The 19126-nt window shown below is 37.4% G+C and overlaps 1 protein-coding gene across 2 annotated transcripts in view; it reads right to left on the bottom strand.

The window, feature by feature from the left end:
- Window positions 1-6839: 6839 nt before the first annotated feature.
- The window catches only part of PRKD1 (protein kinase D1), a 118506-nt gene continuing 106219 nt past the window's right edge, over window positions 6840-19126 (bottom strand). For both annotated transcript variants that reach the window (XM_053981113.1, XM_053981114.1), the window contains 2 exons: window positions 9994-10079; window positions 6840-7806 (listed from right to left, as the gene is read on the bottom strand). In XM_053981113.1, coding sequence (XP_053837088.1) covers window positions 7588-7806; window positions 9994-10079 — 305 coding nt within the window. In that variant the 3' untranslated portion in view covers window positions 6840-7587. The remainder of the gene's footprint in view (window positions 7807-9993; window positions 10080-19126) is intronic.

Raw genomic sequence — 19126 nt, 5'->3', positions numbered from 1 at the left:
GTCCTCTTGATCAAAAGAGTAAATTATGTCATGCAACCATGCTTCTTTTCCATATAGCACTGTGAAGGATTTTACTGCTGTCACCAATCATTGACAGACAAGTCTCTTTGTGTGCGTGTGTTCTTTACTACCTCAAGCTCCACATTTTACACAGAGGCAGGATATGCACAGGAGAATTTTAATCTAACATACTATGAAACTATATTCTACTTTGTACTTTATTTTATACAGTACTTTATTAGCAATGTGCTGAGAGATTTGTGCTAAACAAGGCTGGAAACAAATGGATCTGCCATGACTAACTAGTGCCTGTCACTAGGACTTCAAGGGCTGTGCCTTCATTCAGCAGCCACACTACAGACATTGTGACCTCTGAGGCAACTGTGGCTGTAGTTACACGGAGTCTGTGTATTTATGAGTACTTCAAATGTGTGACAAAGAGATTTTTTGTAAATGGAATATAATTCACATTTTATGGACACAGTATAGCCTTTGCCTCCCACAAAACATTTCATCTGAGGGTCTTTGGATGCATCTAAGCTAACTGGAAATGTGAGAATATATCACTCAGTATGCTTGCCTTTTATTGGCTTTGGGTTCAAGGTTACTGGTCTCTGTGCCCAAGTCATTCATTTACTTTCTTTGTCAGTTTGCCATCTACAAATGTAGTTAAATATAGAAACATAATGAGGAGCTGACTGAGAATATTGTACATTCCTGCATATTTTTGAATATTGCATTTTCCAAGTGTCAGTGATCCATAAGAAGACTAAGATATGTCAGGATAATATCTGTGAAGGCACCCTTGTACTGAGACTGATTTTTTATTAATATGAGCTTGCTTAGAACAAGCCAGTTTATGCATGCAGTCCTGTGATCCCCCAGCTTTGAAGCTCAAACATTTGTATTCTTCTTCACAAGCAAGGGGCTAATAGTCATAAAATTTTAGAATATGTAAAAAATATTGTGCACCTCAGTTGTTGCAAAGAGGGGAACAGGTATACTGGATACCTAGCAGTCTTGCTTTGTGCTCTTCCTCTTCTCTTTCTATGTTTGCATTCAGCTTCCTAATCCTAAAACTTTCTCTGAATTTCCTGAAATGTAGTGATCTTGAAAGCAACAGTCTCTGGCATTTTTTCCTTCATGTTTTACTGAGCTCTGAGAACAAGAAGGGGTATTTGAGCTTTCAATAAATACTTTCTGATGATTCTGTTTGTTTAGTAGGAACTCTCTCCCAGATTTAATGTTAGTGTATATGCATATACATACATTTGCATTTTTTAGCCAAGAAAGGCTGTTTTCAGGCCACAATGAATATGAAAAGGCTATTATCAGAGTGAAAGCTGTTAATCTTGAACTGGCCCATTTTCCAGATGGAATTTTGATGTGCAAAATTTCCCATTAGGATAAAGGCGAAGTCAAGTTCAACCCGGGAACATTAAAAGTGCTCCTTATTTAGATTTCCTTATTTCCCTAAGAAAAACTACAGTCACTATGTTTTACTAGTAGGTCTCATTTTTCATATTAGAGGTTTTCCAGTCTGGAGCTGTGAGCCAAATGCCTACTCTAACTTTTCACCACTTAGTGCCATGCATATTCTTGCATATTCTTGATTGTACTTCCATTTGGCAGACGACAGAGTAAAGCCTGTGGACACATACATTTTACAGGAGCATGAGCTTTTAAAATCACCTTTGTTATTGTTTTTATTAAGGTTCCTATTCATAACACGTAGTGGTCATCTGTGGTGAGCATAGAGTACAATGCCATGAGCAAAAGTGGCAAGCTTAGAAACCACAACAGTGCCTAATTAGTCTCTGAAGACCTTAAATCCTATTTCAGAGAAATCAGAAAGTCTGAAACACCTAGAAACCCTCAGTGATTCATGCTTGCAAGCATATTTCACTTTTGAGAAATACAGTTAAGCATTCTGACCTGTGACTTCTGGCAAACTCAGCTACAGCAACACAATGCCCTCACCCTCCTGCCTGACCCTTTTCCAGATGCCAGAGATGGCAGAATGAAGCATCATAGCTCTAATTCACAATTGGAAAAATTCACCTAAACATTAAGATAAAAACTGTGCTTAGATTCTTCTGAGTGTTAGTCAGAAGAGTTGGAATATTCTATTTTTGCTCTGTTATAAGGCCAGAAACAAACAGCTGGAGGCTGAGACAGTAACATCTTAAACTGCTGCAGCTGTTTACTTAGTAAATGTGAGCCAGGTGCCTCAAGTCAATTTTTATTTTTTTAAGAATATGTCAGTTAAGTTTCCATGTATTAAATTCAGTGACCTAACTGCTCAAATAACTCATGTTTTTATATGCCTAACTCAACAGAGGAACCATAACATCTACTTGCTTTTCACAGGGTAGTCATTAGGACCTCTGAAAAAACAGTCTGCATTAGAAGTGTCAGAGGTCATAACCAATAAGTCACTATTCATTTTGGAAGTTATACAGAAAACTATTTAAGTTATAGTTGGCAAATGTATCATAAATTTATATTGAAAAATAGTTTGTCTTGGTAGAAATACTTCAACAGAATCTGCCAATTTTTGTCAAACTTTGGCAGCACACACATGCTTACAGATTTCGGCATTTGCCTTAAAGACACATTTTCATCATGCCTGTTTTCCTTGTAGCTCCCCTGGTTGGCACCCTGCCTGGCAGACTTCTGCAGAGTGAGGCCTCAGGTTCTCCAGACTCACAGAAGAGATAGACTCCCTTAGTTTAGGACTTTAGTGCTTGGATGTCCATGCAAAACTTTTCATTTCATAGAACCTTTCAAAAGAGAAAGCTTCAGTCTGAAACTAAAGTAGACTTCTATTAAATTCTTATTTGTGAACAGCTGATGTTCAAGTGTGTAGATGTGCTTAGTAAGGCAGCAAAGTAGTTTACGTTTCTTATGTGTGCTCCCTGTTCTTCACTGAAATAAAGCAATGAAGCATCAAGAAGCACAGACAAATATTAGCTCGACCAGTAGACTCCAATTTCAGCATTGACTCACTCCAGTTGCTAGAAACAAGGTAAGCAAAAAGCAAACTGAAATTGCATCCCACTCACATGTCAAATTTGTCACCACTGGAAAGTGCTTGATCTACCAAGAGAGTTCCTCTGGTTTACATTTGATCTGGTTATTTCCCACCTGGCATATGCATGGAAAACCCCAGGAATATGCGAGTTTAGTTCAGATGCCACAGGTCTGGTGAGGCAGAAGATGGCCAGTGCAGTATGTGCCTGACTTCCTTTGTTGAATACATTTTGATATACTTTTCTAGGGGGAAAAATACCCTAACTAGTTTCTCCATGAAAGTGGTAAGTTTAGCTAAGTTTGGGGTGCTAAACAACTACAGGTACTGGTCTCTGGAGTATCTGCACGAAGTAGAGCTTTTCCAGGATGCCAATATTTTGCTACATCTAGCTGAATAATACTGCACCATAATTCATAATTATCCAGCTCTAATCTTTTGCCCAGTCTTACGGACTGAAGTAGTATACGGGGGTTAACTTGCCTAGTGATTAACTCTTTAAATTTTCTTACTAGGTTTTTTTTCCTTTTCCTTTCTCCCTAATTTGAAAGGATGCCAAATATTTGTATCGGCTTGTTAGTATTTTCACTATCATGTCTATTACTTCATTGTCCAGGAAAAATTCAGGTGTGCAGAAGAGGTGTTGGTTTATCTAATAATGTGAAACAAATAATCTTTCAAACAAACAAACAAAAAAACAACCCTGTTATTAAGAAAAAAAAGATAGCTACTGCTTTGACATGAGAACAGGATTTGCTGTTTTCTAACTCCTGGAGAGATGAGACTCTAGGAAGGCTTTTCAGGAGTGAGGTGTAGAAGGGTAAGAGTAGGGAGGATGAAAACCAAGGAAAGTAGACTATCCAACTGGTTTTGAAGAGATCCTGCTAAGATGAGAATGAGGGGGTCTGATTCATATCTGAGACAATGGGAGAGAAAGGCATACTGATGGGAATTCCTTTCCATCCTACGATGTGAAGATGATGGATGGATGGATGGATGGATGGATGGATGGATGGATGGATGGATGGTGACACTTGGTTGAGCAGCTGCATGACACTTGAGCTGTACAAATTGCACGAGTGCCTGCTTTTGCTCACCTTATTTTAGTTAAACTGGACAAGACACTGGATAAACTGTTTCTGACTTACCAAAGATTGTAGAAGTGAAAATGGCTACTTCACATAAATCAGAAATTCTGACTTCCAAGTATGTGTTGGATACTTCTCTGCACTCCACAGCTAAGTTTTGACACAATAAATGTGTCTTCAGATGTATGATTACCTGTACACATGTCCTCAATATGCACAGGATATGGTGCAGCAGAAGAGGAAATACCATCAACAGGTCAACACTTACATGCAGCATAACCACTGTTGGTTTTGCTCCCATGATGCATGTGCAGGAACTGTTGGCCTAATGGAAAATGGTAAAGACCATGGAAATATTGCCACAGAGTAGCTTATAATTCAGTTTTTCCTGAGTTTAAAAAAAAAAAAAAAAAAAAAAAAAAAAGGAAATTTATACAGGACAACACAACCCCAGATTTGCTTCAGTACACTTTGATGCTGATGTTCCATTTAGGCTACGAGTTAGGAATCAGTGAATTCATCTGTCTGGCTCAAATGCAAACAGCTCAAATTTCACAGGGTAATATTTTTGAACAACAGCAGGGAAAAATTTAATGTATTGTATTAGCTAAAGGCAGATTATTTTTTGAAAAGCAATGAATATTTGCACAAGTTTCTTAAAACAATGAAGCAAGCTTCAGCACTCAAAAACCCTCGCAAAAACAAAATAGGCATGGAGAGGAAAAAGAGTTAAATATGCCCCTAGTAATAAGAGTTCATTGGAAACCATGTTTAGTAGCTAGTCAGAAATCTGTTTCTCAGGATAGAAATTTATTTATACTTTTGTCTCTGCTCCACTGGCAAACAGCATATTGAAAGTGCTCCATGAGATTGAAGAAGTTTATTAATATAGGTCTGTGCTTAGCAAACTCATATGCATGCCAAGCATGGTTATGGAAGAAATCAGCAGACATTGGGGTTTAGTAGAAGTACTCAATGTTCTTCTTCCTTCACTGAAAGTTGTAGTTTTTATCACCCACCTTCTTAGTCATGTTGTTGAAAGTTACAATGGTTTGCTTTCTCACTTAATTTCTACACTACTGTCCACGCTTAAGTACAGAGTGCCAGTATGTTATTTGATATTTCTAAGAATTTATCTGCGTTGCTGAAAACTACCTTTTCTCAAGAGTTAGTACATTAATTGTAAATGAAACCAAGTCACTACTAAAATCCCAACTCACCTAAATTGATCAATATGAAAGCAGAGTTCTAAATCTTTTACTGGTTAATACCAAGAGAATGACACAACAAAATTAAAGCACTTCTATGATGTCCAGGCTCCTTATGAGCAGTCATGATATCAGCATCTGAAAAAAGTCTATATGACTCTGGTAATTCTCCTAATTTCCTTCTAGAAAAGTTAGTTTCTTTGACTTGACTCCTGGAGGACTCATAGAATGGAAGAGATATAATCTTCCATAATGAGTCCACCAGTGCACCTATAAGTGCACTTACTTTTAAATATGCTCAAGTACATACACTTTTACTGACAGAAAATTTAATACTCAGCTCAAGCCTATTTTTATGTTTACTGTACAGTCAATTGATGATTGAGCGTAAGGCTGAAAGAAAAAGAAACAATGGCCAATGATTAGCCAATTTTTAGCCTTGTGGGAACATCCTGACAGAAAATATAAATATGGCAGAAAATACAGCATGGCAGAATAGTTGACACATTTGACCTTGCCCAACAAGAGCTGCTTCAGAACATGTTAAAAGGCCATGATTATGAGAGACCTTAAGCAGAAAAGGATTTTGGTTTTTTTGGAAGTGGGAGTAGGGAAAGAAGGTGGGGAGGAAGGAGAAGAGATTTATAAATTTTTCACAATACTTTTTAATTTTCTAGAATCTCATTTTTTTCTGTTTGAATAGAGGTGCCTTTTCTTCATTTCCATTACAGTACATACTAACTATCCAGCAGAGGTGCAAAATACAGAGGAAAAATTCTTCTGGCTTTAGTGATGTTATATATCTGGCAAAAATTTTTTCAGGACAAAGCTCTTCAATGAAAGAATGGATTTATCTAATGAAGAGCTCATGACTCTAACATAAAGCCAATATTTGAGGAGTGGAGCTTTACCATATGTGCCTATTAGCTCTTATCTTTGCTTACTTCTGACTCTAGTCCAATGCATCTTTACATTTTTAACCTCAGTCTTCAATACCTATACATTAACAGGTTTTTTTCCAAGACAGACAACAGCGTAGAATAAATTTCAGCTTTTCAGTGAGTTCCTTTGTCACGTGTTTTTATAGTGCAGCCTGAACATCTCCCAGTGTTAAAACTAAATGGCTTAGTATTGGTAGTCTAAGTAATTGTTAGAAATGACAGTTAGTATCTTTAAAGTTTTCAGGGGAAGAAGAGCAAAAAAGATCTGCAATACATTGTCAGTTCAGTATAATTCAGTGGAAAAGCAGAAGCAGCACATTCCTCAAAAAACTAAAATTCTTTTAATGCATCCTCAACTTCCCCACTCCCTCAATGTGTTTCAAAACTGAACAAAATCAGTCCGATTAGGTTCTTATAAAATACATGTGATAGGTACAGAGGTTATCCAGCAGCATTTTCCGACCTACCTCCACGCTGTCTTCTTTAATGATGAATTAATTTATTCTACATACTTCTGATGCCACTCCAGGATTACTTTAAACAGAAAGTTTCATCAATGAACTTATTTTAACAAGACTTTTATTGAAAACATACACAAAGTCAACACGTTATTTAGCTTCTGAATGTACATATTAGGGAATATTCATAACAGAGAAGAATATTTTAAGAAAAGGGGAAATAAAACTGACATGCTGCAGTTTATATTTTACTAAGGCATTTAGGCTTAAGAGCAAGTTATGCTGTGTGCATGTCTATCTATATACACAAACACAGAAATACACACACACAGGTTATCTGATTTGAAACTGTACAATTCTATGCAATTCATTATTTTTTGCCTTTTCTGTTTTTAGAACACTAAATAAAGCTTTTATCCAAATGGTAGAAGTTGTTCACAGAACAGCAGTTATAATCTACTCTTCAAGAGTTTGCTTACAATTACAATACTAACGATGCACAAAATACCCCCGAGATCTTCACGGGAAAGTTCTCTCTTACCAAAATGAGGCTCAAGTAAGAAAAACACTAGTTTGCAAAGGCACCGTGGAGACAGGTTTTAGTACATTAAATACAACATGAATCATTCACAATAACAAGTTTAGTGTTTCTGGGAACTTTTGTAAATACAACACAGTTGGTCACACAAAAATGTTTCTGTTGATTTGTCTTGGCAACTCAGATATATCAACAGTGTAACAGCATAACAGCTTTGTTCCCATCTGACAGAAAATAATGGCAGTTCTGCAAGGCAAACGTTAAACCTGACCGTATGTATTTATTAATTCCACAGTGTTTTGACAGATTATAGGGGATGCAACTTAAAGGATGCTGACACGCTCACTGAGGGCTTTCATTTCTGTTTCTTCTAGCTTGGTGTTTTCGTTATGGTTAGCACTTGGACTGATAAGGTGTGCTGGATACTGCAATCCATGTTCTTCTGAATACTGTTCCCACCGGGAGTCATCACTTTCATGGGTGATGTAACGTTCCCCCATTTTACATTCCAGTTCCCTTAAATCTAACCAGGTTTGGTAGTCCTGAAAAAGAATAACAGTATTACTTCTAGATTTCCTAAAATAAATTATATTCCCTTCTGCTATCAATAACGCTCAAAGTGCTATTAATTCAGCTATCTAAGGGTCATCCCTATTGCTCTAGAATGGAAAAAATCTTATATAAATGTGAAATCTGCCTAAAAATATAAATTTCATCTCTAGCGGATTTTTTGATAAATTGATTTTATTGAATTGTCACAAGTATAGTATTGAGATGTTACAGGTTGTTTTGCAAAATGTACAGATATGTATAGATTGCCATAATATCTAACTAAGGCATGGTGATAACGCAATTCCTCCCTCTAGCCACAAGATGAATAAGGAAGAAGAAACATCTTTAAATCATATATGTACATTCTGATGCACCTGTATCAGTCAAGACAGTCAAGTCTGTATCTCAGTATAATCATGCAGAGCATAAATTCACATTGGGCTAGGAAAAACTCCCTTTCTGAACTTGGGCAATTTACTGGTTTGCTCAAAGAAACGTATACATCTAAACAATAAGGTAGTTTGGAACTCCATGTTGACAGCCAATGTAAGGATGGAAGTTAGTTTGAGCCTCATGCTGTTTAGACCATCATGCACTGCAGCCTCTCATCTGTCCAAAGTATGCAAGTTTAAAAATTTCTTTTCTTATTCCCACTCAAAGCACGCATGAAGCTGCAGTAATAGATCCAATCCTAGTCCCATGCAGACTCATCTCTCATGATCCTGTATCCAGTTTTCTTTTTTTCTCCTTCATCTTGTCTCAGCCTAACCACACAGCCAAAGCACCAGAAAGCCCAAACACAGTAAATGCATAAAGCTTTCATCATTACTATCTCATATACTTTGGCCCATTTCTGAGAGTCATCCTCTCAGAGAACAACACTAAGTCTCACTGTCCTGTAAGGAAAAATAATCAGTTATCTTTCCTTAGCCTGCAATTTAGGACTCTTGTAGACAGAGGACTCATCCCATCCCTAGTGCTAGAGCTGCTGCTGAACTGCCTCATCTTAGTTGACCTCCATTTATTACTACACAAGTAATAAAAGTGGATCTAGAAGAGAAGGACCCTGTCCTGTCACCTGAGACAGCAAACATCCTTGCTGCAAGACCTTAGCCCAGACACGTCTGGTTCTCAAAGATTCAAGCAAATGCATCCTGCAATGGTTGCCAGGGAGAAGAACAGTCTTGGAGGAAAAAATTAGTGAGGGACAGGAAATCTGAAAGGAAGAAAGCAAGCTCCAGATAAATGTCCCTGAGAAAGGGGGGGGGGGGGGGGGGGGGGTGTGCAGCATGGGCAGTTACAGCCCTTTTTCTCCTATACCATCTACTTTGAGACACAGCATCAGCTGTAAGATATCGAAGTAGGACTCAGTTTTCTGGTTTGATAAAGATTCCTTTGGGACTGGGGATTATGTATCTGGTCTATGCCATGCCTGTGCCATGATTACTTTCCTAGATCCAAATAAAGCTCCCTTGGGAGATCTGACAGGCTGATGCATCTGTCTGGCCTCATCCTGCCCTCATCTCCAGGGAGGGACACAATGCCCTAGCCTGGGCTGTCCCCAGGCTTCCCTGCTCCTTGGCTGCAGATGCTAGAACAAGCCCTGGCTCTTCCCTGCTTTGTCTTAGGCCTAAAAATTGCAGCAATTTTGCTGCTGCCAGGATAAAAAAAATTACCATATCATATGGTGAGCCCAAGACAGAGACTGCTAGCATCTTAAAAATTCCTTATATCTCAGCTTTTAGTTGAAGAATTCAGTTGAATGTGGTAAATGTATTTTCCTGGCAAGCACACAATTTCACTAGTTTTTGTGATGACTGTGAAGTGAAAGCCCGTTGAATAATTTTAATAAGAAGTGTATCAGAGTAAACTGTAGGCAATGAAATAATGTAAATCAAATGGCTACAAGGAGTTTTTTTATATACATAATTTTCTAAGTAGACAAAAAAGATAAAATATTTTAAAATGTATTTTGACAGCATAAGACTGTTTAGTACTGGAATCTAATACTTCAGAAATTAATGAGGTAAATTGGTGAATGAGCATGAGGTTCTAAGGACCTAAAAACATCCGAAGGTTTGTAGATTTTTGTAGATTCTACTGTGCTTAAAATTGAAGATTTGTTATATGTTTAGAGTCTAAATGCAAAAGGAAAAACATGGAATTTGCAGAAATACCTGTAACCATGGGTGGCTTAACGTTTTGTCCACACTGTAGCGCTTTCTCATTTTCACTTGCAATAAATTATTTATGAGATCAATAGCTGAAAGGAAATAATATTGGGAAATGTTAGCTCAAATGTATTTGTTTCAACTAGAACATGCAAACAGAGAGCTACACAGACATGGTAGTTGTAAAAAGAGGGAAGTTATCCCTTCTTATTCCTTTTTACAAATTTCAGCCAATGTTGATGTACCTGAAGGCACCCATGCAACCCTTCCTAATGGGATTACAACTGTTTTACTGAACTGTTGCCTGAAAATAAGTCTCAAACTGATCCTGCTCAAGAGAAAAAAAAACTCATTTAAGTGAGGTTTACAGTTGTGTGATTTGACACATGGAGGCAGAGGATGAGCAAAACTTGGCATAATAAATGGAGTTTTCCTACACCAACATTTTTAGCAGCAAGGTGCAAGGTTACTGTGAGTAAAAATATTCTCTTCATTGCCAAATCTTCCAGCTTTAACATTTCCCTCCCAAGAACAGTATTCTTCAGGTACCACAGTAAACAATATATATGTAGATATTTTTCTGAGACTTTCAGTGTCACTTTTAGCTGACAGCAGCATCTTCCTAGTCCCTGAGTGGAGAAATCTGGTTTTGTAAGTCATCAAGTCTTGCAATACTATTCTTTTGAACTGAGCACTGTTTCTGCTTGCTAGTCGACAGTTGGGGCTTCTTTTAAAAATGGTATGATTTCTATGGTTTTGGAGTCAATGACTCACTGAGGTACACAGAATCACAGAATGGTTTAAGTTGGAAAGGTCCTTAAAGATCCAACTCTCCTGCCATGGGCAGGGAGACCTTCTACTAGATTGGATTGCTCAAAGCCCTGTCCAACTTGATTTTGAACACATCCAAAGATGGGGCATCCACAACTTCTCTGAGCAACCTGTCCCACTGTATCATCACCCTCACAGTCACGAATTTTTTCCTGATATCCAGCCCCTTCCTAATAACAAACCTAAACCTACCCTCTTTCATTTAAAAACAACTACCCTATGCCCTACCACTACATGCCCTTGTAAAAGATCTCTCTTCAGCTCTCTTGTAGCTTCCTTTAGGTAGTTCAAGGCGCTACATGGTCTCCTCTGGAATCTTCTCTTCTCCAGGCTGAACAAACCCAACTCTTTCATCCTGTAGAAATGTGCGCTGTGGTGCCTGAAGGGATGAGACCCATGAGCTAATGACCAGTGCATGGAACTGCCATGAGTGAGTCATTTGGAAAAATCTCTGGAATGAGACTGATGAGCTTTGAATGCGATCACAGAAAAACATTAAAAAAAAAAAAAAAAAAAAAAAAAGAGACTATAATGAAAGGTTAAATCCTATTACGTGGTGCTAAATGTTCAGCATGTGTTCTGGTGGAAAGCTAAAGCTACTGTTATTCCAGAATAACTGACAAGCCACAAGGAATGATAATATTCCTGCAATTTTTCCATTTCATCACATTATCCCTTGGCATGTCCAAAGTGTGCTGGTTTACATCTTTATTTCTCTGTTCATATCCTGGTGACAGGGAAAGATGGTCTTTAAATTAACACAGACACACGGCATCACTGAGGGGCACTGGGTCTGAAACACGTCAGATGGATATTGTTGCCAGCTGGGTATTAAAGGAGCTGAATAACCATCTTGCCTGTTTTAAGAGTATGAGATGGGACAGAATTCTTTAAACCAATTATCTCTGAGGTTGTATTTTGTACAACAATATGGAAAAGTTTTTCTTTTTTAACAAAGACTGCCGGAGTCTCCCCCAGATTGGGGTGACTCCGGGTGGTGGTAAAGTCTCTCCTCCAACCCGTGCCTTCAAAGAAAGACTCAGTAGTCTGGTCTCAAGGCAGTTTATTGCATGTTATCTCAAGGCACACAGACTTCCTGACATTCTCCCTGACTCCTTCTCCCTCTGCGTCTCTCTCCGTCTCCCTTCGTCTTCGTCTCCCCCGCCCAAGGGGCTGGTGCCATCTTTTATATCACACATTACGTATTAAATGTTTATAGTTTTTCCCCAATGCCTATTACCTATGTTAAACAGTGACTTTCTACTCTAAACCAATCTATGAGTGCCAACATCACCAAGAACATGGGGAATAGGAAGGAGAAAGAAGGAGGACAGGGCACGCCCAAATCCCTCCATCTTAGAACCTCTGACCCCCATGTACAAAACTCAGACCCCTCTGTACAAGGCCTAAAACCCCCCTGTACAGCACTCAAAAATCCTACCTTTTACTTTGTGTTTACTTCTATTATAATATCTAAACTTTTGTGATTTCTTGTTCTTCCTGCAAAGTTGGTAAATTGTTCCATGGGTCAAACTCAAAACCACAGGGGTTTCTGGCTGCCTGCCAGGGTCTCAGAGGCTTCTGCCCTGGACCCAGAACATCCAAGAGTGTCTGAGGGACACCTTGGGTTCTGACAAAAGACTTCCTCTCTGCAGGCTCCATTTGCCATCTAGGGCTTTACGTGTGCTTCTGCCACAGGGCAGAGCACAATGAAAACAATATCTAGGAAAATGGGAATGCACATGGCAGTCTATCTGAATTTATGCAGTTAGTTTGACAGACAAGCCTATTCTTGGCAATAGAAGACTATCACTAAAGCAGCCCTGACTTCCTGGTGATGAATACTGTCTTGGAAATCAAAGCAATCATTGGAATGATAGAAAATAAATCTCAGGACTTTTGACAAAGAAAGCATTGCCACAGGCTCTGAGCCATTCTTTTCCTGGAACAGATGGTCCTAATTTTACTTTTCTATTGTGGACAAACAGATTTTTATCTACTGACTCTTTTAGTATCAAGTACAGTTAGTGCTAAATTCTCTAACTCGTGCTTATTTTGTTCCCTCTCAAAATGCTGGCGAACTCTATGTGAGATAAGAAAGTCAGTGGATATCCAGTAGGACCATTACTGACAGATGGCATCATTCTTAAAACTCATTTGTTTTCCAAAATTGTGGGGTTAATCTTCTTCCTCTTTATTCACAGGAGACATTCTCAAGTTCAAGCTATGGGGAAGAGATCGGGAATCAGTCATACACAATGGTTTTGATACCACCTATCAAAAAGTAGTGACCATTGTTTTCATCTCATGTTTCAAAGAGGAAAACATAATCCCTTACCTACAGCAGTATATCTGGTTATCAACAAACATCAGCATCTTCTGCAACACTGTCCAACTTACCGTTAAATTCAGCAGAATTACTGTAAGACTTCAGTCTGTCTTTTGATACATAAGCCAGTGCTGAATGTGAATTTAGCAGGGCTACCATTTCTTTATTATTTTTAGTGGTATTTGGGAGTGTATGATCTTCAGAGTTCATTTTTCAATCATTTACTACGAATCTCAGCTTGGAAAATAGGTCAAGAACTTGATGAATGGGTGGATTGTCCTGGTAACTGCTGCGATGTAGGTGCACATATCCCAGCATGAGTCTCAGTAACTGTCAAGTACCTACTGAATGTTCTTCCTGCCACTGAGGGTTGATAATGTCTCTATTACATTCCTTCTGTGCAACCCACTGGAAGCAGATATGACTGTGAGCCTCACAAGTGATGAAAACATATTGAGCTATTCAATCTCCCTCAAGATACAACAGGACGAGGGGCCCCTTTGCTCCTTTTTTCACTTCAGGACAAGGATGTATTTACATGTAATAACACATTTCTTTGTATTCTTGGGGGAAATTACCAATGCCTTGTTGAAGCAAACTATGATGAGAGTGAAAAGGCAGTTTCCTCTGGATGGTTATAACTGTCAGTATTGAGCAGTCGCGAACAGTTTACACAGACAGTCTTTTTTTTCACCACTGGAATATTGCTCTCTGTAGCCAGTTTTGCTGTTTGTTTTTAGCTTTTTATCTAGAGTTCTTTTTGTCAGGAAAGTTTTGCCTATCCCTTGCCTCTTAAGAAATAAGCCCAAATAAATAAATAAGCAGAAATGCAACATGACTACTAGAAGTACACATGAAGTAGAAACTCAAACTATCTGATACAATTTTATTTGCTTTATTACTCAAAGTTTTCAAACTTAGGTGAAGGAAGAAAATACAAGCTCCAACAGCAAAGAGTCTTTCCTACTTTTTATCAGGAATCATGCAATTCAAGAAATGCCACTTCTTGAACTTGTAAGAGTTCTGTCTGAGTAACAGAATCCAAGATGCAAGTGATAGATAGAAGCAGGGCAACAAAAGAACAGTGCAGTGTAAAGCAAAGAAGAATCTAGGAAGTTTAATAATGACATTGTGAGTGCTGGAACTAAAATGCTTAAAAGACATGTGGAAAGTTCACTGTTTTTCTCTGTGTTTAAACTCACAAAACCTCCATCCTGTTCTGACAGATCCTGACAGCCACTATCTTACAAAGCTTAGTCTGGCTTCAATTCATGTAAAATGAATGAATAGTTAGATTCATGTTGACTCAATTTTTGAATTAAAAAAAAATCACGTAATTGATAATTAAGTTTTCAGTTGCACTGCTTAAAAACACTGAAGATAAAAATTTGGAAGGCATTAACATTTACTTTAGACATACAACTTAAGGGGGCCAAATCTGGGCATCATCTGTTACAAAATTAAATATTCTGTCTATGAAGATAAAGCAGTTTTGAGGAGAGGGTAGTAACTACATAGTATTTTTAAATGTTTTCACTGATTTTTTTTAAAATCAGGTTTTCAAGCAATCCTTATCAGACATTTTAGGAGCTTTATAAAATTTTATAGTATTCCTCTGTAAAATCAATAATTAAATAAATTCAGAGCATTAAGGAAGACCACCTATGCTCTGCACACAATCTATGAGAATGCACCACGTTATCACCAAGAAGGCAACCTGAGTGAAAGTTCTGAGAGGATTATGGAAGTGCTTTTACTAACACTTTTATGGGCTCCTGCTTACCTTCTACGATAGTGTAAGCAGTCAGTTGAGGACTTAAAGTTCCAGGAGCTGGAGACTTTGTTAAAGGGAATAAACTAGCCAACTACTCCAGTAGAATGAATACTGGCCTTTTAGATAGGTGATCATTCAGCAGAATCCCCAACAGAAAAATTAAAATGCAAACTTCAGAAAGCTCTGTATCCCTTTGATTTTAGGAAAGATGGCTCTTTAGTTTCAATTCACTGGAAAGAACCTCCACAGTCAGGAGGTTCATTACTCTATACTGCTTATGCAAGTTTATTAATATGGCAAACAATTAACTGTAGTGCAGACAAAGTCAAAATTTTCACTCTAAGTATCAAATTAACACAATAATTGCTTTTCAAAGGAATGACTGCTTTAACTCAATTAGGATGTGACCTGCACATAAATGCAAAAGTCCATGAAATATCTGAAAACCCTATTTACACACATATCATTCATTTAGTCCTTCCCTACAGATTTAAACTTTTTATGTAAGTTATAAACAAGAAATCACCTTAAGGATATTTAAAAAGCACTCCTAAATTAATGATAAATTTATAATTGATTAAGAAGCTTTTAAGTACATCTAGAATACTACCTACTATTACTGCCATCATTTGTACAAATTTAAGCCGCTACCACTAATATAGAAGGTCCAGGACCTCCTAGGCCCTGGATTTTTCTAAGAATAGGTTAATTGATTAGAGGTCATCATTATTATAATTTTTTCATACACACAAATCCCTTTCCTGCGGCTGGTCAATACAGCTTTGTTGACAAATGCTCTAGTGTACATGCAGTTATTTTAGCATAAAATTATCTTCAGCTGGCTGAGATTTTCAGGGACATAGATTCAGCTGTACTCTCAAAAGAAATCCTTGGCAATTCTAAGCTGTACCCTACAAGACAGGCTTCCTAATACTAATTTATCCAAGCAAATGTGTAAGTAGAGTCAAGACCTCCTTTTCAACAGCTAGCAAAACATTTACAGAGGCAGAGAGCATCTTGGAGCTATAACATGCATTGACCTCCTCATACTCAATGTTCACTCATTCATGTGACTTTCTCATTAATGTGTGAAGCACTCAGAGTTTCTATTCACATTATGTTGTAACAAGTATAAATAAATACTGACTCAAAGCCAGCTGTGGTATTTATTTATGACTACAAAGCATTGTAACAGGGACATCATGATCAAATTTAATGCATGATAGGAATTGTATTGTTTCTTCCCAAGTTATTTTAATAATATTAAGTAATGTGAAGAACCTAATCAATGATGTGTGACATATATCACACAGCCCATCAGGCTAGTAGCAATAGTTGTGCTGGTGGTAGCTGATGAAAAAACAATTATAAAGACAATGTTTTATGAAAATATGACAGCAGAATGAAACACACTATGAATAATTCCAGTCTTGACACAGCACATTTTAGGACCATACAATTCAAAAGAATAGCTACCACAGTGAAGACATTACATAAAATATACTAACAGGTAGAGAGAAAAAAAATCATCATGGAGTTCTATCTTTATATTTAGCAGCATTTATTTCTTGTATCACGTAGATAAGTAAAAATAAATCTCTTGAGATGATGCAAATTTGGTAGACTGGAAGGTCAAAACTGGAAACAAACAGTAAAGCTGTTGAAAACAGGTTCCATGTTTGAGACATGTGAAATTTAAAGCTATAAAATAGATAGGAATTCTGCAAGTAGATTACTCTATATCAGTATCTAGCAAAATGCCACAATGAAGACTGAATTAAGTTCAAATTGTCATACAGCAATTCAGTGACTTAAGAAATGCAGCTTGGCTTGACAAACATTGAAGAGAGAGCAGAAAGAGACTGGACAATGAAATGCTGAATGGCTCTGAAAAAAACTGGTTTTCTAAAACATACCAAACATCTACTACAAAAACAACCTATCTCCAGTAATGTATTACCTATCTAGACATCCAAAAACAGAATCAGGTTTTGGGATGTGTTCTTTTGAAAGAGTGAAGTTACTGGAAAAATATCGAAAAATGCAGCCACTTAGGTAAAAATCAGAACTCCCTATGGAGAAATCTGAGACCTACAAAACTGAAAGGTCTTCATTTTTGTAAGTTACATTGTAATGGATAAAAGGAAGGACAAAGCACTACACAAAAAAGCTAAATTTCCCATCAGGAAGAGCTGATGAAATTAATCCAGGAGTTATGATATCAGACAGACACATTATGGAAAGAGAGGACTAGACCATATAAATGACAGGCAAAGAAGACAATTGTTGATAGTGACTTAAAAACATTAAGCACTCAGAAAATATTATCCTCAAATAGGTTCTGTATTTTGCCTTGGCCTGTGACTGCAGATTTTAAGAATTGCTCTAAAATGCTACAGAGATAGTTACTATCAAGAAAATTAACACAGACCAGAATATTACCCAATATGACACACTTTTCCTCCAAAACACAACTTATCTCCATGTTCTTTTCCTCTGAATCTGTTAGACTTTAAGTATATTATTTATATTACCATGCAGTTTAAATTGTTATGGGTCATGTGTTTTTTTATAAATCTATCACCTCATCAGTGCAATTTAAAATTTGAAAAGCCAATTTTACTTAAAAGACCAGTAATTGACTAAGTAACATATATTGGAATATTTAGGCTACTTTACCATTGTTGTTACTTTTCCAGTCACATTGTTAAACATGATCAGACTCTTTTTTTTTTCCTTTAAAATTTTGCTACCCTCTGCATTCTAGCTCACAAATTAATATGTTGTTTAGCAAGTATTAGGAAAAGCGTGTAGTCTGCACTAAAACCGAAGTGGTGGTAAACACAGCATAATTCACTCTAATTGCTGCACTATTGAATTCAAAGAAATATATGATTTCCCCTCTCTGATTACAATAAAAATAGAAGATGGCAATAACTAAGTTTAGCTATTCTTAAACTTTTTACATGAGCAGTGGTCTGAAGAGAGCACTGGAATAGCTACAGTTGCAAGAAGTTTTAGACATTTGGCTCTCTGAATCACAGTAATAATCACGGACAAGACACAAAGGGTTTAACTGCTGTTTCCTCAGCACCAGTCTTTGCAATAGGCATGCAGAAGTTCCCTCATAAAACCTTTAAAATAATCTGTGTTTCTCCTCTAAATGATCCAATCATTTGTGGCATTAATTAACATGGCACTGTTCAGACCTGTAATCCAGATTAGAAGCATTAGGACACCAGGACAGGTTTGCATTTTAACCATGCTGCACTGTCAGAGGTAACAGAAACTGGATGGAGCCAGCAGGTCCACAGGGGCAGCTCCCCTCACAAGCTGCTCTCTCACAAGCTGTGCAGGAGAGTGGAGCAGGACATGAGAAAAACATTCCTTTATTTTCCCTAAGTAATATGGAATTTGAGTTCAAAATTGAGCTCTAAAAATCAGCCTTATCAAATAATACTTGGACAGATATCCAGACTTCAACTCCCTGATGTAATGGAATCTCTTCAGATATTTTCCAGGTTTTCATTTAACACAATAGAGTGGTTCATGACCTAGCAATCCAAAATATGTAATACAATCACAATGTATAAGCAGATTTTAATTTAGTAAATTGTTAAAGTGTGTTTCCCTCTGTTCTGCATGCTTGCAGCCTGGTATCCATCAACTGTTAATGAAGGCTGTGATTCTACAAATGGAGAGATAACACCCAAGTAGGTGAGTTTTCTGTAGGTGCTCTACTGAATCTTCACCTCTGAGTGCAAAAATTGATCTTCTGTCTACCACAGTAGAAACTTGTGGGAGACAATTTCTTGCAGCTTCCCCTGTGTTGATTGCTGTTTGCTTATCTCTAGCGACAGATAAAGCATTGCTGCCAACAGATTCTGTCAGCTTACATATCAAAGTGTGTGGAGGTTCAGGAGAACTTCAGTGTGTAATTGTGCAGATTTATAGCTTTTTTTTTCCTCCAACAGATTTCAAACTTCATCTGCCACTGAGATAAAATAACAAACAATGCTCTCAGAGCATTTTCAGAATCTCACATGGCTGTAATATATATTATAGTAAGCATTAGGCACACTGCTCTAAACTATGCTTAATGGGTATGTTAAACATATCACCTGAAAACCAGAAAAATGGTACTATAAATACCAGAAATTATAAATGCTAATATTGTAATTCAGTTTGGCACATATTACAATTCA

The sequence above is a fragment of the Vidua macroura genome, chromosome 6 (genome assembly GCF_024509145.1).
Source record: "Vidua macroura isolate BioBank_ID:100142 chromosome 6, ASM2450914v1, whole genome shotgun sequence".
In the NCBI taxonomy this organism is placed as follows: Eukaryota; Metazoa; Chordata; class Aves; order Passeriformes; family Viduidae; genus Vidua; species Vidua macroura.
The sequence above is the reverse complement of the archived record's forward strand: the minus strand, read 5'-3'. Positions and strand labels throughout refer to the sequence as shown.